General features: G+C 49.2%; 4 protein-coding genes across 4 annotated transcripts; 1 reads left to right on the top strand and 3 right to left on the bottom strand.

Annotated features, from left to right (window-relative positions):
• The first annotated feature begins 7 nt into the window (after positions 1-7).
• On the top strand, positions 8-6,254 carry LOC120698303 (endoplasmic reticulum-Golgi intermediate compartment protein 3-like). The gene is made up of 13 exons (XM_039981839.1): positions 8-384; positions 1,758-1,831; positions 2,728-2,811; positions 2,902-2,982; positions 3,263-3,343; positions 3,479-3,571; positions 3,950-4,126; positions 4,214-4,281; positions 4,414-4,465; positions 4,572-4,625; positions 4,708-4,797; positions 5,293-5,359; positions 5,751-6,254. Exons 1-13 carry the CDS (start codon positions 243-245, stop codon positions 5,840-5,842), a joined length of 1,155 nt encoding a protein of 384 aa, XP_039837773.1. The 5' UTR covers positions 8-242; the 3' UTR covers positions 5,843-6,254.
• A 1,850-nt stretch (positions 6,255-8,104) lies between these two features.
• LOC120698302 (F-box protein At4g18380-like) lies at positions 8,105-10,126 on the bottom strand. The gene is made up of 2 exons (XM_039981838.1): positions 9,693-10,126; positions 8,105-9,535 (listed from the first exon to the last, which is right to left on the bottom strand). The coding sequence occupies exon 2, from the start codon at positions 9,448-9,450 to the stop codon at positions 8,386-8,388; it is 1,065 nt and encodes a 354-aa protein (XP_039837772.1). The 5' UTR covers positions 9,451-9,535; positions 9,693-10,126; the 3' UTR covers positions 8,105-8,385.
• Positions 10,127-15,146: 5,020 nt separating this feature from the next.
• LOC120698301 lies at positions 15,147-18,038 on the bottom strand. The gene is made up of 2 exons (XM_039981837.1): positions 17,592-18,038; positions 15,147-17,259 (listed from the first exon to the last, which is right to left on the bottom strand). The coding sequence occupies exon 2, from the start codon at positions 17,226-17,228 to the stop codon at positions 15,474-15,476; it is 1,755 nt and encodes a 584-aa protein (XP_039837771.1). The 5' UTR covers positions 17,229-17,259; positions 17,592-18,038; the 3' UTR covers positions 15,147-15,473.
• Positions 18,039-18,785: 747 nt separating this feature from the next.
• On the bottom strand, positions 18,786-21,488 carry LOC120698300. The gene is made up of 6 exons (XM_039981836.1): positions 21,176-21,488; positions 20,853-21,059; positions 20,570-20,735; positions 19,862-20,061; positions 19,283-19,519; positions 18,786-19,155 (listed from the first exon to the last, which is right to left on the bottom strand). The coding sequence occupies exons 1-6, from the start codon at positions 21,353-21,355 to the stop codon at positions 19,042-19,044; spliced, it is 1,104 nt and encodes a 367-aa protein (XP_039837770.1). The 5' UTR covers positions 21,356-21,488; the 3' UTR covers positions 18,786-19,041.
• Positions 21,489-22,587: the final 1,099 nt, after the last annotated feature.

The raw sequence follows: 22,587 nt of genomic DNA, 5'->3' as shown, positions 1-22,587 counted from the left end.
CCGTAATCAAATCTATTGACCGGCCGGACCCGAGCCCGACCCCGGCGGCATCGAGCGGAATCGCGGCGGTCAAAGCCCCCCGCGTCGCCGCGGTTTGCACGGGCCGGGCTGCCTGCTGCTGCTCTCGGGAGCTCGGATCAGGGGCGCGGGGGCGAGCTAGGGTTCCACCGTTCCAGAGCTAGCGCGAGCGCGCTGCCGTCCTGCGCCGGCGGCGGCGGGTGGAGTTGGAGAGATTAGGGGAGATGGAGTCGTTCCTGCAGAAGCTCAAGCGGCTGGACGCGTACCCCAAGGTGAACGAGGACTTCTACAAGCGGACGCTTTCCGGCGGCGTCGTCACGCTCGTCGCCGCCGTCGTCATGCTGCTGCTCTTCATCTCCGAGACCAGTAAGTGCCCCTTCCGCGGCCGGCGCTGCTCCGAGTTTGTTTCATGGCTTCATGGCCCGGCATGGTTGTGGAATTCTGATTACAGCTTTTCAAAAAAAAAAAAAATCGGATTACAACCTTTTTTCTTTTACAAAAAGAAAAGTTGAATTCTGAGGCGTGTTTTGTTTGGGCGGATCGCATGTCTTCTGATTTTGGGTAAGATTCAGTTTCAATGACGCTCGTGATGATTGTGTTGGGAGAAAATAGGTTTGATTTCGAGAAGCTTCCGAGCGTGCGCATGCACTTCTAGATGAAAGCGGCCTTTTGGGCTTTAGCTCTACTGCTTTTGGTGGGTGGTATCCCAGTTTTGGTAGACAGAAATTACATTTGAGCATTGCCACAGATCCTAATGTGTAATTGGAATACATTGAGGTGCTAAAGGTTGGATTTTCAGTGGCTTTCGGTTTCGTTCCTGCGGTTGTGCCAGTTTGGTGGGGGACAATACTCTAAATTTCCTTGTTGACACCTGGATTTATGTGCTGACGTATGAGCTTTGGGTTTATATTTCTTTTCGTGTTCAAAATCACGCGTGCAAGCAATTAGATTCTGAGGGTTTGCTCTGCTTTGCAGTTACTATTTGTGTCTCAGTAAACTCTAGTGGAGAGAAAGGTTCTATTTTTAGTCTGCATGTTTGGACTGTCACCGACTCGCAACACCTTTTTGTGACCCTGAGGCAGCAGTACCTGTTTCACGTTTTGCCTTTCGTGGGTATCAACAAGGGTCAGTGATTTTCTTCAAAAAGAAAAAACAAGGGTTAGTGTTGTGATGGCATCTGTCTGTGTGTGACATTTTACCCGAAACAATTTTTTTGGCTAGTGTTTCCCTCAAAGTGCTAGCTAATTTATCACTGTGTCTTGGGGCATAATATTGTTCTGGCAAAGCTGCAAAGTTTAGGCCAAAATGACAATAAAATTGAGGAATACGCTCATCATCCTAAAATAAAGACATGTTACCTTGCTTGGTGTTTGTCCAAACCAAAATGGCCCAAGTAAGGCTTATGCCTAGCAGTAGCACTGATGTAATTTGGCTATTATGCCTTGTAGTTTACGTGTCTTTGCCAAATTTTAGCGACCTGTCAGGAAATCCATGGGCCATTTTGTGCTCAATCCCCCCCCCCCCCACCCCCAAATCTACCCACCCACACATTTTTATGGCTCTTTGAGAAACTTAACATCAACTTGTTGCCACATCTGAAATATATGTACTGCTGATGTTGTTCCTCTTACTAACATACCATTATTTTTAAGGAAATGTTGTTATGTTACATCTTTTGCTTAAATATGCAGAGTGAAGCAGCTACTAATGACTTTTCTGCTTGCATCATATTATCGTAGGGTCATATTTTTATTCAGCAACAGAGACTAAGTTAGTGGTTGACACATCAAGAGGAGAAAGGCTACGAGTAAATGTTAGTACTTCTTTTGTACCAATTGGCAATTAGATTATTATTTTTTTGATACGGTTGGCAATTAGATTAGATGTACAGGTTATCAGTTGTTTCTATTTTAAATAGACATACACATACATTGTAGTGTAGTGTAGTCATGGTTCTTAAGGCGTCGCCTAGGCGACGCCTAGTCGTCCAGGCGCTCAAAAATCCAAGGCGTCCGCCGACGCCATGTCAAAAGAGAAGCAAACTGAGAGGGAGGGTGAGGGAGGAGGGAGAGGAAGAGGAGGGGAAGGATTTCGACGATCTGCGGGGGAAGGGGAACAAGAGGGAGGGGGTGGTGGCCTACCTGAGCATGGTGAGGAAGGTGGGAGAGGGAGCGCCGACGAGCTTCGGCGGCGCGAGGGCCTGGTGACGGCGCGCGGGTCCGGTAGTGTTGTCGCGCGGGGCCAGCGGCGGCGTCTGGCGGAGCAGCAAGGGCGGACCGGCGGCGGCGTCGGGCGGAGGAGCGACGGCGGGCCGGCGGCGCGAAGGGAGAGGGAGAGCTGAGAGGGCAGAGTGCCGGAGCAGCAAGCGGACCGGCGGCGGCGTCGGGCGGATGAGGAGCTCGAGGGTTTTGGAGGGTGGAGTCGTGGAGATGATATTGTTGGGCTGGGCCTAACTGTTGGGCTGGGCCCTCTTCTTTGCCTTTTTTACTCTTTTTATTTCCTATTTCTTTTCATTTCCTCCCTGTGGCATATGGGTAAGGCGTCGCCTTGCTCGCCTAGGCGTCGCCTTGCTCGCCTAGGCGTCGCCTCGCCTTGCAGACGGGGTCGCTCGCCGTGCCTCGCCTTAACGCTTTAAGAACTATGAGTGTAGTGTGTGCCTGACAATTGTTAGTTATTACTATCTTTTGTAATACTAGCTCTGTTTTGCAGTTTGATATTAGTTTTCCAAGCATTCCTTGCACTCTCCTCAGCGTTGATACGACGGATATTAGTGGAGAGCAGCATCATGATATTGTATGTTCTGAAGTCATCTTACTATGTGATGATCTTTTAATTTATTTGTTGATCTTACATATAATGGCTCCATTGTTCTTTTCCCTGCAGAGGCATGATATTGAGAAAAGAAGATTAGATTCACACGGTAATGTTATTGAAGCAAGAAAAGAAGGCATTGGTGGAACAAAGGTTAGTGATGTCTGTTTCAGACTTGCAGAAACATAGGACTTGAGTGCCCTGGTCAGGCAATGAATACTGTATGTGCATGTTTCTGTGACTATTGTAGCAATTGTGGTTGATGGAAGTATGAGTACAATTTCTACCCTTTCTTTCAAAAGTTGAGCCAACCAATTGATACACCTGTCAGATTGTGGGCTTATAGCTATTTCATTGTGCGCTTAGCTATTTCATGTGGCTTCATTGTGTGTTTAGCTATTTCATGCATATCCTTGATTAAATCTTTGTATAGATCGAGAGACCGTTGCAAAAGCATGGAGGAAGGCTTGACAAAGGTGAACAATATTGTGGCACATGTTATGGTGCTGAGGAGGTATGTGCACCTTTTTGTAAATTTTGTTTCTTTGCGCCATTTTATTTGATTGTAACTTCTATTTCAGCATTCCTTATCCATATTTTGTTTTCTTACCTTTTAACATTGTTTTGTTTGCATCTATTTGGAGTTCAGTCAGATGAGCAATGCTGTAATTCTTGCGAAGAAGTCAGGGAGGCATATAAGAAGAAAGGATGGGCCCTTACAAATCCTGACCTAATTGACCAGGTATAGCAACTATATTACCAGGCATCTGTAGTTTTACATACAGCTTTTCTTTGGGAGAATCTTACTTTATCAACTGTGCAGTGCTCAATTAGTGCACTGCTTAAGAAATCACCATCTCCACGATGTCCCTTGCCTATTTTTTGTTCCTTGACTCATCACCTGCCTTGAATAACAGAAATTGGTGCCTACAATGACATTTTGCATACCTGAACTAATTGTTTGATGTCATTTGCCTGATACTCTAGTTCAGAATGAACCTTAGAATTGTATACGTCATGTGTTGGTTTCTAATTAGCAAGCAACTACCTTTTGTGCTTTTAAGCTTTCCTGCACACTTTCTTTATTCCTCAGATTCAATGGTGTTTGTGATTGTTATAGTGCACAAGAGAGGATTTTGTTGAAAGAGTTAAAACTCAGCAAGGTGAAGGCTGCAATGTCCACGGCTTTATAGATGTCAGTAAGGTTGCTGGAAATTTCCACTTTGCCCCAGGAAAAGGATTTTATGAATCAAACATAGATGTGCCGGAGCTATCGTTACTTGAAGGAGGTTTCAACGTAAGTCGATCACGTGAATGTTTGCCCCCCTTATTTTTTGGTGTTTTCATTCAGTGTTTCTAATACCTTAGCTTGTAACTTTACCAGATCACTCACAAAATAAACAAACTGTCCTTTGGGACAGAATTCCCTGGGGTGGTTAATCCACTTGATGGGTACGTATTTACATTTAGCTCTTTCAGCACAAAATGGTGTTATTTTTTTCCCAAGAATTCCTGTTATCCTAAATATGTTTTTTTTTCTTGGAAATTTCGTTTTCTTATCCACTTCACGATTTATGAACACAGTGCTCAATGGACACAGCCAGCATCAGACGGGACATACCAGTATTTCATAAAAGTGAGTCTTCATCCATGTTTGTTCTAGTTCAACGACTAAATGCTGCTCTTGGTCAAAGCATTTACTGGCCATCGTTGCATAAAAAACTTATGAATTTCGTACCCAGGTTGTCCCTACAATATACACTGATATAAGAGGGCACAAAATTCATTCAAACCAGGTTTGTGGAATTAATTGAATGATTATATAGTTCCTTTTATCCCCTCAAACAATAAATATCTTGCTGTTACTTTCATTCCCAGTTCTCGGTGACGGAGCACTTCAGTGATGGAAATATTCGTCCAAAACCCCAACCTGGTGTATTTTTCTTCTATGATTTCTCACCCATAAAGGTAACAATGGAGAGGATAAAGATGCATATACGGTTTTCTGTATAGCATAAGCATTTTTATGCTTGCATCGTTCTTCCTTGGCTTTGCCTTTTTTTTCCCCGCTTTTAGTCTGTTAGTTCCAATTTTTCGCCTGTTTGCAGCTGTGCATAATAACTTCACATTTATGTACAATTTGTGCTTTCTGTTATTATCCAATTACACCTGGGACAATGCTAAAGGCAATAGCTTTCTTTACCCACTTTTCTATTTTATAAGTTGCATGCATGTGAAGTTGCAGGCCATACTTCAAAATTTCCAGACATACTTGTGCATGACCATCAGGAATCCTAATATTCACATGAGCAATGTACAAGCAAACCTATGATTGTAATAATTGATTCTGAAATGTTTTAATTAGTCTGCTTAGTATTTTTGTAGTCTTCTCAGATTGAAAGATACTCACTTAAGTTCTTCAGGTCGGTGACCCTATAAAACTGAACTGCCTGTTGTTTGTAGGTGATATTCACAGAAGAAAATAGATCCCTACTCCACTATCTGACGAATCTCTGTGCTATTGTGGGAGGTATGATCATCAACTCTAGTTTATGCACGAACTAGTTAATTCTGTTTTGTTTTATTATGAACTCTAGTATCACTTGTCGAAAGATTGCTACCTTTTCAGTCTTCACTCCAACATAAATGAAGCTTTACAGTAATTCTTAGATAGTACTTTTGGCAAACCTTTTGTGGAATTAACTGCCCACAGTTATCATCTGTAGCGGTTCTGCATAAATCCCTGATAAAATAGTTTAAGCTGAGATTTTGGCTGTAATACACACTAAAGATGAGGTTTTGTGGAACTGGATTTTCGCATTCACAATGAATTGCAGTTATGTATAAATAGCTTTAAGATTTTTGGTGTGTTACACATTATATGAATGCAACTAACTAATTTTGGTCTGCGTGATCCTCAGGCGTGTTCACTGTCTCTGGCATCATCGATTCATTCATATACCATGGACAGAAGGCACTCAAGAAGAAAATGGAGCTAGGCAAGTATAGATGATCAACATCGCCCTTATGCTGGCCCTCATCGTTTCCAAGTTCGGTGGCATGTAAGGAGGGACTACGAGAAGCCACTTACGTTGCAGAGGTTGCAAGCCCAACAAACTGATTTTATTGCACGTTCGCTGATCAGATGTTACCTGTAAAAAAATACAAGGAATAGCCTGATCTTGGATAAGTGCTTTGATGTCTATCATCTTTGACTGTCCTTGAATGGTCTGAAACTGGGAAGTGGGGTAATTTTGTGGTGGATAGATCATAGATCGCACAGAATGTTTCTCGTGAAAGTCTGTTGAAGGAAACAGCTTTACTCATGGTGTCGCACATCTAACTTTGTTCGCTGGTTGCTGCTGCTTTTCAGGACGAACTAGATTGATTCCATTTGATTATATATTTATATTGCTTTCCCCTAACGGCCTTGCACGATTACCTTTTTTTTCATTTTGTTTTCCATATGAGCTCGCCAACAAACATGTATGATATATTCTGGTTAGTGATTATCCTATAGTTTAAATTTAATGAATAGTGCATTCATTCTATTGTTAGCGCGACATTTATGGTATTTTCCAACTTGTGATCTTCGCAATGAACTGAACAGTTGTTGCTTGCAAAAACTCATCATAGATGAGGGATTGCTTCTCTAGTCAACTAAGGGGTTGACTTACGATCTTGATATAGTACATTCTCCATTGTCTTTTTTTTTTGGGGTTCGTGAGAAGCATTCTCCATCGTTTTCGAGACTCCACCTCAGGGTAAGATGAATAAGATACTGATGCTGATCCGATTTGATTTGATTTGCACAAATGTGCTTTGATCCGATCATATTTCGATCTGAAGAGCTGAATGGATAAGAGCAAATAAAAGCAGCTTCAGAGATGGATGGTGTTGATTACTTGTCAGACTTATTTTCTCAATGACTGATCTGCACATGCGCCTTCATTATGTGGGTCAACTGATATCATCATCCAGTACGGATTTCACTGCAAGTGGCATCACTACTCAACTCCACAGATGGTTCCTCTGTAGAGTAAAACCAACTTAATCTGCCAAAAATTGTGCCCGTTAAATTCCTCACTGCCTTACCAAGTGACAGATGAGCAATTAAGGTTGTGTCTTTTAGGTTAGTGCTTCTTGAAGTCACCACTGCATTCTGAGAAGAGAAACCTTTGGAAGCCCTTTCTTGAGGTGGGTTACCCTACAAAACGAAATCATGCAATCAGGCTAACAAAACCAGTCCCAGCTGGTGGGCAGTTTTTCTGGAAGCTCACAGATTTGCAGGAAGAACATTCTAAAGAAGAGACAAGATGGTAGATTGGTAGCACCGTAGCAGCAAAGTAGCTACACAACTCTTTTTATGCCAAAGGTAACTTCATGATCGCAATAATAGAAACTGAGCAACATTTTAACCATAATATCATGCGCCAGTTGTTCAGTTTATATTAAAATATAATATCTCTTAATCCATACATGTCAACCAGTATTAGTGATATCCGCAACTTGATATGAAGTTTACGCGTGAATATACAACCATTTTGTTTTCAAGGAATACAAACGTCAAAACTTAGGCACTATCCAAATATTTTCCAAACTCTTCAATAACTATAGCTTGAAAAAAAAAGTACTCATGGCAGCTAAATACTAATACTAGTAGTGCAGAGGGATTTCTTTTGGGGCCAAGCTTATGTGTTACCCTTTCAAAGATCTGAAAGAAGTGTTATAAGAATGGATATGAGAAGTGGACACCATCAGAAACTCCATTACCAAATTACCAATGCGCTTTAATGATCTAGATCATGATCCAAATCACATGGGAATGATATTAACAAATTGATTTTTTTTTGTTATGAAGTCTTCAACGTATCATTGAAATTGATGGTAGAGATCATTGACCAATGATAACTAATTTGGAATTGCAGGTTCTTTTGCCAAGCAGTAGGATAGACAACCATTAGTGAAGTCAACTTCAGGAAAGCATCTCACAACTGTAGCCTGCAATGACTATGCATTAAAAACATTCGAAGAAGCGTGGGAATCTAAACCGAGCGGAAGTTGTCCTCCTGCATGAATCGGTCAGTATCAGATCGGTCTTTTTCATTTCACAATCCCAAAATGAATGTCATGTACCTGCAGGCATAATCTGGCTCTCCCTTCTCTTTCAAGGCTACTTTCAACTTCCACCAGACCACCAACAAATACTGGACGAGCAGCAAAATGTACAGAAATATTTTATACATGCAGTTGTACACATGGTAGGGCAACAAGAAGAGAAACACAAGGCTGTTTCACTGGAAAGAGTCGACAGAAGTATACATTACAGTATCAAACATGGCATCAGGATGCAGAATGGTGAGCAAAAAAGAGATACACTAACTTCATGTGATTTTCATAGAGCCAAATGTCACCACTGTACAAAGAGCTAAAACAGCAGATAAGCACCATCTAGAAATCTAGAGATGGCGCCATCTTGGATATTACACAGATGGAAAGGTCAACTAAAGGTGCCATGCCTAGCACCACCAAGCTAGATATGAAAACTGCGGATACCTAGAAGCCATTCATCTCCAGAAGGTAAGTACGTCTCTTCGTCAGTGCCTTCACAGCTACCTTGAATGGCCCATCAAATGCTCCAGAGATGAAAGCATCAGTTTCCTTACGGCTGGTATGGCCTCCATTGCTTCCCTCGGTCGATGGCTTGATAGCCACCAACGTAGCACCTTGCAAAGCTATACCACCAGGCAGCTCGAGATATGGGGCGTACTTGAGCTTCATGTTGCAGGCTGGGACCTGAGTCCTGTTGGAGCATGCTGAGGCTGATAACTGGTTCTCTCTGAACTCCTTCAGCTGTTCCGCCCCCATGCATAATGTGCCTTGGCCATCGGCGTCGGTTAGTACCAGGCTTGTAAGTGTGGGATGGTCCTTGATAATTGACCGGAGAAGATAGTGTCTCGTTGATGCCGCAATCAGAGAGCTGATTGTCCAGACGACACGGAGTTTCAGCCCACCATTGGTATAGAAAGACTCTGGCATGCTTCCATTATCCTCCAAAGATGGTTCATGCTCTCCACCAACAGGCCTGCGATCAACCCGGGTACCGCCCAGAATCACACAGCTCTGAAGTGTACTCCCATACTCTGCCCGCCATTTCAGGAGCACTCCCTCCTCGGTACCCACATCCCCAGAGGGGAGCTCAACCCGAAGATTCCGGATGTGCGTGAAGTTCCGGAGCACCTGGGCTGGCGAGTGCTGTGAGAGCTGAGCGAACAGTGGCCTCCCATTGCCATTCGGGTTGCGCATGCTGTGGAACGGCTTGATGATTGTGAAGAGCATCAGCTTCAGGAAGTGCGAGAAGATGTTCCGAGGCTTGGGCGAGGACAGGTTGAGCGTGTCCTCGGCGTCGCCGTCGACCGCCACGACGCGGTCGATCTTGACATACACGTCGTGGACGAGGGAGACAAGCCCGCAGAACCGCTTCGAGACGGCGGAGCACCGGCCCAGCGACCGCACGTCCTCCACCTTGTTCAGGATGAGCAGGACGAGCGAATCCGGCAGGCAGTCGAACTGGTCGACCTCCAGCACCGGGTCCGCGTGGATTCGAGCCTTGGGGTGCATCGCACGGCAGAAAGACCCAAGGATTACCAAGAAACGCTGCTGCCTCGCAACGAAACCTTCGCGCCCCCAAAATCGACGCGACTACCTGAACAGAAGGGGAACATCGGCGGTAAGAACAGGGGCGAGCGAGCAAACAAAAATGGCAAGTGGTTAATCAAACCCACATGGCCACATGCATCATAAGTACCGTAAGAAAGACCTCGAATCAAGAATCGCAGCAAGCAAATCCGAGAATGGTATACCTCAATCACCGCCACGGCAGCCGCGACCCAACTCAAGCGGGCAAATCGAGCTCGAAGCTGAACCGACCCCACGCGAAACCCGACCTCTCGCCGGGACACGTCCGGATCCGGCGCCGGCGAGCACCGGAGAACCCGAGCCGGGGAGCCGCTGCCCTCGGAGGAACAGCCCGGAGAAATGGCGGCACCGAGCGCAGAAAACCCCGGAATTTTCCACCAAACCGAGCACGGCTCAGCTCCCGCAGGCGGCTGGACCACCGGAGGGCTTCGATTTGGGAGGCTTGTGGTGCGAATCCGACGAGATTAGGGTTTATGGGGCGAGGAGTTGGGGATTTTTCCCTTCTCTTTTCAATTTTTTCTAGAGAGAGAGAGAGAGAGAGAGAGAGAGATGCAGAGGAAGTGCTGCGACGCGAGTGGCGAGTGCTTTCCCTTCTCTCTCTCACCGTCCGCCGCGGCTTTAATATTGGGCTCGGAGAGGTGGTGCCGCCGTTAAGTAACTAACGGCTCCGTGCCGTCCGTCCACGTCAGCGGCGGAACCGTGATGGGGTTAAACTCTGCAGGACAGTGTCCTTTCCCCCCCTAATCCACTACTAGTATAGTGCGTTTATTAAATCCTAATAATTTCAGTTTCAAAAAATCCTAATAATTTCGTATTCGAGAGCAGGAGGACAACAGTCAGTCCAGCTTAAAGCAGCACGTTCTCCTCAAGAACTACTCATTCCATCCTAAAAGACCAGTCTCCCTCTGCAGTGAGACTACTAGTATAGTGTGGTGTGCGCTAATCATAAAAGGTTGCTGTCTCGGACATAAAAGAGTATCACCTGACCTGAGCAATCCAAGCAACACGCATAACCTCAATTCAGAACGCTAAGCAGCCTCAGGGGCAATTCCATCAGCGAAACCGAAACGCGAATCGGATGCTAATTCCATCCCCCATCTCCCACGGCTGACGCCGCGACGGAGGTTAGAAAACTTTTCACGAGCAATAAAATAAATCCCAGCAGCCGTCGTCCTCAACTGGAGCATCCCGACCACTCAAAGAAGAAGAAAAAAAAGACAAGGAAACGCGAGAGGGAACGAGAGGAGACTCGGGAGGAGGAGCATCGGCATGGCGTGGCGGCTTGGTCGCGAGAGGCCGACATGGCGGATGCCCCCACCCGGATATGAGGCTCCTCTCCTCTCCTCTGCGCGAACGCCACGCCACGGCGCGGCGCGGCGCGGGCGCACGCGGCCAGGCCAGCGCGTCGCTGCCGCCTGCCGGCCACGGCGGGTCGTTTTCGACCGGCGATTCGCGGCTTGTGCGCTAGCTCGCGTGGCGGCACGAACAAAATCTGCCGGGGAGGGCCCACCAGGGGTGCCTGGCTCCCAAAAGATCTACCGAGCCGGTGACGAGCAGCTGGGATCAGGCTAACACATAGATGTGTCGTCTTCCTTTGATCCGTCTGATTTACCTGCATTAAAAAATAAAGACCGACCGCTTCCAGTCATGCTAGCTGTCAGTAGGCTAATGGCCTTGTTTGGATGCGCGCTGGGATTCTAGCGCTAGTGAATAGTGCCGCTTTGACTGTTAATTACAGTGTCAAACAAAGTCAGTTTACAAAATCAACTTCAGAACCCCCGCGCTAGTGACCCTGAAGAATTTAATGAGGCCTTTGACCGCGCGATTAGAAGATGGTTACTGTAGCACCACTGTAGCAAATCATCGATTAATTACCGTCATTAGATTTGTCGCGAAAAGTTACACCCATCCCTAAAAAAGTTTTGCAAATAGACTTCATTTAGTACTTCATGCATGCGAAATTCTTTTTTCGGGATTTGTGCGCGCTAGAATCCTAGCGTTGCCAAACAAGGCCAATAGAAACGGCACCGCAACCAGTCTGCTGCCGCATGGAATCCACCGATCGAGCAGCTGGTTCTCCGAAAAGAAAACAAAATCCGCAGTGCTGCCATGCTGGGCCGCGATCTTCCTAGTTCCCCCTCCTCTCTCAAGTGGCAACACCACGTCACCACGCGACGCGATGCAAACTGGTGCAAGCTGCGAGTGCCCTCGGCAAGGCAAGCTTGCATGTCCGGACGGTGAAAGCTGGCTGACCGTTTCCGCCGCCACCGGGCACCGCGCGCTATCCGGCGGTGGTCGGCTTCGGATGTATCGATCGGTCGCCGATCGGTCCAAGCTGCCAAACTTTTGGGTGGAAAAAAAATGTCGTGTCGGGGGACTCGCGGACTCGCGGTGCCGGCGGCCCTGCTCCCGTCAGCATGTGCTCACTGTTCAGTGGCCATTTTTTTCTCTTTGCTGGCGACTCTGATGATGACCTGATGAGGTCAGGTCGGTCCGCCGGTGATCCGCGATGGGGGAGTCCCTGCAAGTGGGGCCGCGTGACGACAGGTGGTGAAGGTTTTCCGTCCACTGCCGCATTGAAGCCGGGGTTGGTGCCCTTGTCTGGCCAAATTGAGATGGGTCCGATTCAAGTTCAAATTTCTACTGCAGGGTGTGTTTAGACCTCAAAATATTTTCAGCGCTACAATAACTTCGAACGTTTAACAACTAAATAGAAATATTAAATATGGATAACTAACAAAACTTATTCCATAACACTGAATATAATTGCGAGACAAATTTTTTAAGTCTAATTAAACTATGATTAGACAAAAAATTATATTCCATCCGTCCCAAAAAGACTGTAAATCTCGCTTTCCGAGAAGTCAAACACTTTTAATTTTGCCTAAATTTATAAAAAAAATACAAACATTTGTGTCTTTAAATTAATGTAGTATAGAAATATATTACATAATTAATCTAAAAATACTTATGTTGTAATATATATATATTAGTACTATTTTGTATAAATTTATTTAAAATTGAAATTATTTGACTCGAGAAATGATATTTACGTTTTGGGAGTAAGATCTAAACACACCAGTACAGCCGGCAGGAGTCTGCAGGGCCAGGGCGGCAGGACCTGCTGGGGCTGTGGGTCCCAGAGCCGGAGATATTTGTGAATAGCGTCCATGACATCCCGGCCCCACGTCCTTGGTCTGGCGGCAGGGTAGGGTAAGACCGTCCACAGTGGAAGGAGGAAATGAAGGAGCAAATATACTGTTTGACACTGTAGATGTACTGTTTGGCACTGTAGGCAGAGAGGGCGTGAGAAACGAGGAGGGAGCAAATTTGCTCTTGCTCCCTCCGCTGTGGTCAGCTTAACCTGCCTTTGCCCTTGGATTCTTTCATTTCTTTCGAGTCACCTGAACGGATTAGAGGATCCTACAAGTATATCCAGACGAAGCTTAATCCCGTTCGCCAGCGTGACGACGACAGGGTTCGCATGATCACAACCTCACGCCCTGCTGCTGTTGCGGTGCCGCCGAAAGACGCCAGTCGCCAGCGCCGCTGCCCAACTCCGCCGCGGCTTCCCACGTTGGTTCTCGGGCTTGGGAGCAAACCAAACCGGCAGCAGCGGCATGTGTGGCTAGTGGCTCGGCGTGTGTAATTCCGATTCCACGGCGTCTCGGTGCCCCGCGAAGCGACGGCGGGGATCGTGCAATACAGGGGTTTGGCGGGGTGACCCGTGTGTCGTCTGCTCGTCTCTCCTTGTGCCTTCGGCCTGCCGGCTGATTGGTGCCTCGACAGACGGGCTGATCCAGCAGCCCGGCAGCGGCCTGCGGTCACCCCGTACCGGCTGGTGCTCACTCGAGATTCCTACTTTGATTTTCCGTTTTACCGTGTGCTAGTCGTGCAATCTTTATCTATTTTCTTTTTTTAAAAAAAGAACAAAGCTGATAGAGAAACACTTAGTAGTAACTTGACCCTAATACTATTTTTGACGACAACAATATCGCGGCTGACGCCATCCTCTTATCTCTGAAACCCTGATCATCCAATCGGTCCGTCGCTGCTACTAGAAGCCTGGGAGGCTGGGACCAATGACCACACCAAAACCCAGAGGTTTCTTTAGGACCTTCATGTCATGGGTCACGGGTGACACGAGTCTCGTGCACTGCGACAAAACGCCAAAGACGCGAGCGCCCGGCGGCGGAAGCTATTGAGCTTATCCCAAAAGAAAGGCCAATCTGATCGTGAAACTGGGCCAGCCATCGGTCAAATCAGGCATGAATCTCGCCGGACCGGCACGCACGCAACGCAACCTGTGTTCTGTGTATGGGTGTGATTGGTAAGTTGCACAAGAGTCTAACCAGACTTCCATAGTGCAGGTCTGTGTTTCCTTAGCCAGGCTCTAGATGTGCATTTTGGCCTGTACGGCCTGCACTATCAGAAACGCAGCCTGCGTTTCCAGTCCCAGCAATGCAGCCTGCATTGCGCCCCGGCTGGCCAAAGTTTGGTGGGCCTCGGTTGGTGAACTGAATCTTCTCACCGTCGGTAGCCACTCGCTATGGAGGGAGCGCTCCCCGCCGCCGGAGGAGCTCACCAGCGCGGCTGGCTCGGCGCGGCTATCGGCACTCCTTGCAGCAGGCGGAGCTCATCCTCGGTCAGCGGCGCTCGTCCGCGTGCTGCGGCCCCGCGCGGCCGGCGGAGCTTGGCCACGCGGCCGGCGGCACTCCCCTGCAGCAAAGCCGAGCTCGCACGCGCGGCTGGCTCGGAGCCGCCGACGGAGCATGGCCGCACAGCTTCTTGACGCGACCAGAGGCTCTTGCACCCGCGCGGCCGGCCGTGCTGCCTCGCACGCCGGCGGTGTTCGCCTCCGCACAACTCGACGCGGCCGGCGGTGCTGGCTTGCGCGCGGTGGCACCTCGCCGCGCCGCTCTAGCAGCAGCATCAGCAGCCGTTCAAGCCCGCGGTGCCTCCCCTCAGAGCTTCTTCCATGCTGCAGCTCCCCTGCACACTGCCGGAGCTCGCCCACACGGCGGTGGCTGCCGTGGAACTCGATTTCACCGTGCGTGACTTGGATTCGGGTGGAGCAAACATCGATTTGAGCATGAAAGGTCGATTGAGGTCCGGAGGACCATGTGTTCACCACCGCGGCCGGCGAGGAGCTCGGGAACCCCTTCGAGGGGGAGGCGATGGGCTGGGGGTAACTCCACCCTCACCTTGTGCAAGAATATTGTACCACTGAAAGCCAACCAACCAAATATGAGCTAGCTAGTACAAGTTTATTCATAGCAGTAAACCAAACAACGACATGTTGTATTGCTAAAGACAGGCTTAAACTGCCCTGGCTTGGATCATAAGCCTGGCTAGACTAGCGCAAGCAACCAAACACACCCTATAAGCACGGGTTCCGCCAATGGTTCGGTCCTCCTGGGGTTCTATACCTCACTGTTCCTCCTTCAACCGCGTGACTTGTTCAGGGAAAGCTTTTGGCATCTACAGCACGTGTGTGTGTGTGTGCAGCGGCTGGAAACTGATGCGGAAGCTACTGAAATGGCTATAGCCTTTTTCGTTGGCATCACGCTATGCTTCCAATCCAGCTTGGGAAAAGAATCCTCACACAAGACAAGAGCTGGAACTGGTCCCTGGAAAACTGCCGGCAGTGCAGGCCCAGGTAATTCAGAACTGAAAAAGGAAAGTACAAGTAAACACAATCAAGTAGTGCTGGGTGCAAGTATTCAGCACTCTAGCACCTCATCTTTACACGCTATTACACACTGTGTTCTCAACTGTGCAAATGTACAGGAAGAATGCAAACCCTGTCAGACGAGCGAAGACACGCACGAAATTTGTATGCGTCGTGAGCAAGGGCTACGGCAAAGCTCCTCCGATCTTCAGTCACATTGTGGCTTTGTTCCAGTGTAACGTTCCCCAAGACTCCAATGCCTCCTCGTATCCATTCAGCAGATGACAGCACTCACAGTTTCACTGTCCACAAAGCTGACCCCCTCCGAGCACTCATTCCCAGCGTGCACAAGATCGCTGTCCTGGCTTGGCAGGCTAGGCGATTCGCGCACGCCGCGGATGTAGTTCCTTATGAGGTCGTTGTGCTCCGGATCGCCGATCGACGAGACCGTGTCGCATTCGGAGACGGCGCTCAATCTCGACACGCTCCTGTCGCTGAACTGCCTCTGGAAACTGCTTGCGCCTGCTTCCTCAGAGTTGAACTCCTCCAGACCAAAGCATGGCTTGAATCTGGAGCCATGTCTCAAAGGCGGTCTGGCACAGTTGAAGCTTTCGTGCCTTGTGAAGAGGGTGTCTTGATGCGAAACCGCCATGGGTTCCTGGGGCTCCAGATCGTGACGTGCAGGGACACCAGTTTCAGTCGATTGTTCAGAAAGGAAATCGAAGGGGCTCTTTTGTGGATGCAGAATAGGAGGTGCCGAGCCAGGAATTTCCGCATCATCCATGCTGTCAGGATCAAATGTTATGCTTTTCCTTGATTTTCTCCTCACCATCATACTCTCCAACCTACGGAAACGCTCCACCTCGGAGTACCCAAGATCCATGACATTCTTCTCGTCGTCAGCTGTCCACAGAAGTGCAGACTCAGGCCGAGCATCCTTCTCACCATCATCTTTGGCCTTGCTATTCTCAGTCACATCATTGCTATCACTTTCAACTAGAGAATCATGAGGGGTGACGATGGAATGATTATCCAACTCATCATTAGTGATGCGATGAGGATGAGAGCAATCAGCACCCAAAAGAGGTTCGGTCTCATTGAGCACGGCACCAGTGTCGGTCATAGAAACACCAGGAGATTGCCTCTCAGCATTATCGGGGTCAAAACCTGGTGAACTATCATGGTTGCCAACTCCAGTGAGTGGTGAGCATAGAGAATGATCTAATTGATTGTCCACAACAGAATTAATAGCCTCTACCTTTATATCAGCAAGCTTCTTCCTCCGACGTACAGAAAAAGCACGACCCCATCTGCATTTACCTGCTGCTCCATCAACAATCTTGTGTTCTGAAACATCTACCACCTCACCACTTTGTGAATCTGTACATACTCTCCCTTCATAGTTTGGACTTGCCACCATTTCAGCATCTTCCCTAACATTCTCACTTGAAGAATATACACCTAAGGTTGCTTCTTTCCCATCAACTCTACTGCGATGCACATCCTCGAACAAGTTGGCATACTCATTGCCATTATCCTTGCTCAAACATGCATCTTTGGACTCTTTCTCTGCATAACAAGTTAGAACTTTCACGGGTCTACCACCTGCAGCTTCAACTCTCTCATCTCGTTGATCATGTCCCTTCAGAAGAGGAACATTTTCGTCCAGATCGATACACTTGTTACTGTCTCTTCTGCCAACACTTGCCTCCCTGATTATGTCCTCCTTCATAGCAGGCACTGAAAATCTCTGGTCTGCTTTAAGATCTACATCTTCACGGATCTCCGGACGATGTGCACCCCCATAGTTTAGCAGTACACCAAGGAGAAGGGCCGTGCATATAATGACAGGAGAATTGGAGAGAAGGAAAGCGAAGAAACCCGGTGAATACTTGTACAGAAGGTAGGGCAGTAGCAATAGACCGAACAGAGCCCAATTTTCAGATGCGCATCTCCAGGTCGTTCTGACAGCACACCTTAGAGTTTTCTTGATACTGCACAGAGCATCCTGCTTTGCCTCGACGCCCATGGCCTGCCCTCTCCCGGTTGTCTACACAAATCTAGCAGAAGAAAACACAAGCAACGTCAGCTCCGTGAATTTGATAGGTTAGGCTAGCCCACAAATGAAGTGAACAATAACCAGTCTGTAGCTCCCCTGATGCCCAGACCATACCAGGCCGAGGCTAGACCAAGGCATGTTCAGGGCTTCAGGCAATCAGGCAGAACATAATAAACTAACAATAAATGCCAAAAGCACAGCCAAGAATACAATCCACATGATCCCTCTTGCAATCAGTCCGGCAGCATCGTTAATTCGCTGCCTCGTTGTTAAAAGGAAACGATGACATCGCCTACAGGCTGCAGATGCTGTGCGATAGCATGCAGATCGTACCTTTTAGGCAGCCGGCGATCGGATCCGCCCTCGGGATCTGAGAAGCCGAAGCGTGCAGCGCCCCCCGCGGGAACGCAGCAAGGGGAGGCGTCACCGGCGGGCAGCGGCGGAAACCAGAGGCAGGCCAGGAAGGAGGCGTTAAAATAACACCAAGGGATCGCCTCGCCCGGTCGCGCGAATCGCCGTCGGCGGTGCCAGCCAGGGGCAGCCACCGCAGCAGGAGGGAGGGGGAAGGCTTGGGGCGCCGCGCACCGCTGGCGCGCGCCTCCAGTGCCGCGGGGCGGCAATGGCGGTGGCGGGGCGGGTGGTCGAGGTGAAAGGAACTAAAAGAAGGCGACAGCAGGGCAGGGAACACGGCGTCACGGGGCGGGCATGGAGTGAGCGGGCGCAACGCACCGGCAAGGCCGCGGATGGCAATTTGGCATGGCGGCACGGTGCACGGTAGTGGGGGAAGGTGGCAGACTGGCAGCAGCCGCCGGGCCCCGCGCGCCAGCGGCGCGGCCCCCGGGTGGCGGTGGCACGTGCGTCCACGCCGCGGCCGCGGGACGGGGACGGGAGGGGAGGGGTGGGCGGGGTATTTTCCCGCGTGTCTGGTCTGGTTGTGGTATTGGAGGGAAGCGTGTGGCGGTGGGCGGGTGGTGGCGGGTGGGGTTGGGGGATCCGCCGACCTGCACCTGATCATCTGATCTGATGTGCTGCTGCTTCGTTGCGGCTTTTTTCGTGAGGGATTCGGGTCAGGATGGATGGGATGCGTCCTGGTCCTGGACGGTGCCGAAAAGCCTCTTTCCGGGGGGGCTCGCTTCTCCTCTTTCGCCGCCGGGCAGGCTCGCCGACCAGACGTGTGGCGCCGATGATGGCCACAGCTCAGATCAGGTGTTGGTGCGCCGGGTTTAGGAAGGCAGATCTAAACGACCCCTGCCTTTTCTCGAGCGAGCCAACCATAGAAAAGACATTTTGCCGTGCTGCCTCTTCGGCACAGCGCCGGATCAGTGCCGTGCTTCCGGCTCGAGAATGCCTGATTGGAAAGCCATGGCCGTCGGGAGGATTTCTGGATATTATCGATCGTCCTGTGATGAGAACCGTGCTGAAATTGAAACCAGGAGGTGGCGTGTCGGTCAGACAGTATGACCTCAACGGCAAATTCATGATGATGCTTGCACAAAATGTCTAGTTTGTCTGGGCTGGGATAACTCATAGAGAAACCAGAAGCGCACATGTAGATGCCGATTCGCATGTGACACCACACATGTAATAATGTAGCACCATTTCATTTCATCTAGCAGGACCTAATATGCCTATTTTTCCTGCGCATACAAAAACCTGGCGCAGCGAAATAGGGCAAAATCACACCAAAGAATCGACAGAGGGGGAAAAAAAGCACCTACTTACATCTGTATGGCACCTCTCTACAGCATAAGCACTACAGAACCACGCGGACCGAATCCATCCATCATCTGTACACATACTCATTGGACAGTACGATCCTTAGAAGCTCTCGCAGGTTACCAAATACGTGCCTCCCAGAGCTCTCTGCCCCAATGTAGTTCAGAAGCTGCTCCGTATCCTAATCATCCGCATGCAAATGAACATACAAGTCTCAGTTTGCAGGTGAAAACTAGATCAAACAAGCACTGCAGCAAAAAGAAAAAAAAGTAGCAGCTATTATACAAGATTCCGAGGGAAGTGCAAACCTTGTGCAACAGATAAATGGCATAGGAGGCCCTAGCAGAGTCGTCTTCTTGGCATTCGAGGAAAAGAGGGTATTCTGTTAGTTCAGACTCGGTGCTGTGCGTGCTTGCCTGTTCTGCTGAAGCAGAGCATGCTGTTTCAGCTGAAGGCAAGCGATCACTCACATAAGATCGGGATCCTCCAAAGCATAAAGGGTATCGGAGGGGAACATCGAGATATGAGGCAATAAGCAAGACTGCCTACAACAAATAAAAAGAGATAAGCAACTTGTGATGGCATCAGGTACCAAACCAGAGGTACATGCAGGTAGATTATTTTTGAAATTTGCGATAAACTGAAAATTTGAAAGGACCATAGTGCCTTGTATCATTCCAAACTGAAAATATGAAAACTCAAATGTTCTTCAACTGTTCTTTTCCAAAATTAGTATGCTATGGTGCAATTTTTATTTTTATTTTTTTTTTGGGTAATTATCTCCCTTGTGTGGGACAATAATCCCAATTGGGTTGGGATACTTATGCTGCTCAGAGGGACACCGCATTATTATAATTAGTGAAAAAATAGCTAAAACACAGACTTACATGTGCTGCATACCCCAGAACAGTTGCAGACCTCTGAAGCTCATTGTCACTGTAATTCTTTTGCTTTCTTTTAGGCTTCATAATTTGCCAGCCAAAAAGCGTCAAACCACGCACTTGAGGAGATTTAATGACGCTGGGTACATGAGTTCCATATGCTCCTGGAAGTGTTCTATTTTCCTCTGAAAGTGCTCCACACTCCCCTGAAAGTGTTCTGTCATCTCATCATAAATAGTTTCAAAAGGTGATTCTGGAATGTTTTTTTTCTTCAGTTTTGTTGTAGGGAAAAGGTCAAAAACACATAATGCAGATGTTACCTATGATCCAATCAGGAATATCCTAAGCAAGCTGTATCAAAACTTAGATGGAAAATTCAATGAATATGGATTCTTTTTAAGCAGTGACGGCTGCAACCACTTGGTTCCCCCAGTCTCTTGAGCACAGAGAGTGATGCTCCAACTAGACTAGCATATCCAACATTGAGTTGGAGTACCACCAAAGGCATACATGGATACCAAAATTAGTTCAAGTCAACACTAGCGTACAAGGAAAGTATCTTGCTAACTTCATAGAGCTAACAGAGGGACTGCTGAACAAAATAAGCAAACTCATTATTTTTTAAACAATTTTTCTTGAATGAACAGGCAAATTCATTTATACGAATCATAAGAGAGATATCAAGAGAGGCATATATGAGTAATGGATTCTCACCATTAGTATCGGCACGAGGGTTTTCTGCATGCTGTGGCAGATCATGGAAGATCCTGACAGGGTACAAGGCAGCAACCTGGACAACCATGCACCGCTGCCTCGTCCTAAGCAGCCTCTGCAGATCCTCAAGCCTCGCCTTGTCCCCAGATAACGCCTCCTTCGCTTCCTGCAATCAGCGCGGGAATTTTAGATTCCCGTACACAAGTGCAGACAATCCAAGTCCGAATTCAACATGGCTGCACTTGGCATTGACGCGAATCCGCGGAAGGATCGGTTCGAGTACCTGCACTCGGTGGTACGCGGCGGTGAGTGCCCTCGACAGCGGCAGCACCCGCTCGATCTGCTCCTGCAGCCGCTCCTTCCCCCGCTCGACGGCCTCGGCCGCCCGCCTCCTGCCGACGACGGCCTCCTCCGCGCGCGCGCGCTGGAGGTCCAGCCTCCGCCCCAGCTCGCCCAGCGCCTCCGCCTGCCGCAGCGCCTCCCTCCTCACCTGCACGCCACATCGAAAATAATTTTCTGAAAAAAATTCAAACCACGCGGTGCCAGAATGGGGGCGATTAGGGTCAGGCCATTCGCGGGCGTGGCGGCAGCCAGGCTCGGACCCACCTCGAGGGCGCCCTCGATGCGGCGGGCCAGGGCCGCCCGCTCCTCGGCCGCGGCCGCGAGCGCCGCGGCCCCGCCCCGCAGCTCCCGCCACGCGAGCACCGCCTCCTCCTCCGCCGCCGCCACCCTGGCGCCCCGGCCGGGCGAGGACGGCGCGGCCCCCACCCGGACCGCCGGGCTCATCGCGGCCGTACGGCCGCGGCGGACGATGACAGAGACCCCTCTGCGGCGGCGGCGGCCATGGCGCGCCCCCCGCGACGGAGGCGTCGAGACCGAGGCTCGCTCCACAACTCCTGAGCCCCCCCCCCCCCCCCCAAAGGCGGCGGCACCAGCGGTCGGAAAAAGCGAAAAGCAACGGAGGTTGGAGGGGGAGGGGATCGAATCCGCGGTGTCGTCACGCTGCGTTGCCGGGGGCGCAAGCCAGCGGTTGGATGTGGGCGCGCGACGCCGATGCGTTTGCCGGCTGGTTTGAGGAGATCGAGAGTTTGTCTTGGCGACGCGACGCGACACGACTCGGGGGGACGCACGGCACGGGACGGCCTGGGACACTGGGACCAGGGAGGGACGAGGGTTGCGGGTCTCGCCGCTACGGCGCGCCAGCCACGTCCTCCTGGCTCCCGTGGCCGTGTGGTCGGCAGGTTTTCCTAACTGACCGTTTGCACGGAATCGACGCCCACCGGTTCCGATTTACCGAACCGGTTTGACCAGTTACCGGTACTCTACCAGTCAAATTCAAATTTGAATTCAAAAAACTCAGTTCAACCGGTTCGTACCGGTATACCGGCCGGTTAGACCGGTTTACCGGCCGGTTTGACTGGTAACTGGTCAAATTCAAATTTTTCTTTTTTGGTTTAAATTCAAATACCCGCAAAGTATACTAAATAAATGTTTGTATAACATATTTTAGTCTAAATGAACCCTCCAAACCTCTTTTGTACTACTTTTACATTGTATTTGTATACTTTGTATGCACACTTTTTTTGTTTAACTTCAAATCCCCGCAAACTATACTAAATGAACGAATTTTTTAGAAAATTTGACACCATTAGATTCGTTGCACCTTGAAGTATTTTCAGGAATTTTTTGAGAATTTTTTATTTTTTAAATTTAAATTTAAATTTTGAATTTAGCCCGGTTTGATACCGATTCAAACCGGAACCGGGCCGAACCGGTTTGACCCATAACCGATCAAATCGGACTGGTTCCCACCGATTAGGTGAACCCTGGTGGTCGGTCGAGGGCGATGCGGCTCGTCACTCGTCAGCTACCATGATGACGACGATGCCAGATCGCTACGCCAGGTGGGTGGTGCGAGACGGGCGGGGCCGTCGGCGTGCCCTGCCGCGACGACGGCGGCGGCGCCGCTGGAGATGCTGCGAGGATGCGGATTCCTTCTCGTACATTCGGCTCGGCCC

This window comes from Panicum virgatum, chromosome 3K, assembly GCF_016808335.1.
Source record: "Panicum virgatum strain AP13 chromosome 3K, P.virgatum_v5, whole genome shotgun sequence".
Classification (NCBI taxonomy): Eukaryota; Viridiplantae; Streptophyta; class Magnoliopsida; order Poales; family Poaceae; genus Panicum; species Panicum virgatum.
Note: the sequence above shows the minus strand (reverse complement) of the source record. Positions and strands in the feature narration are given on the sequence as shown.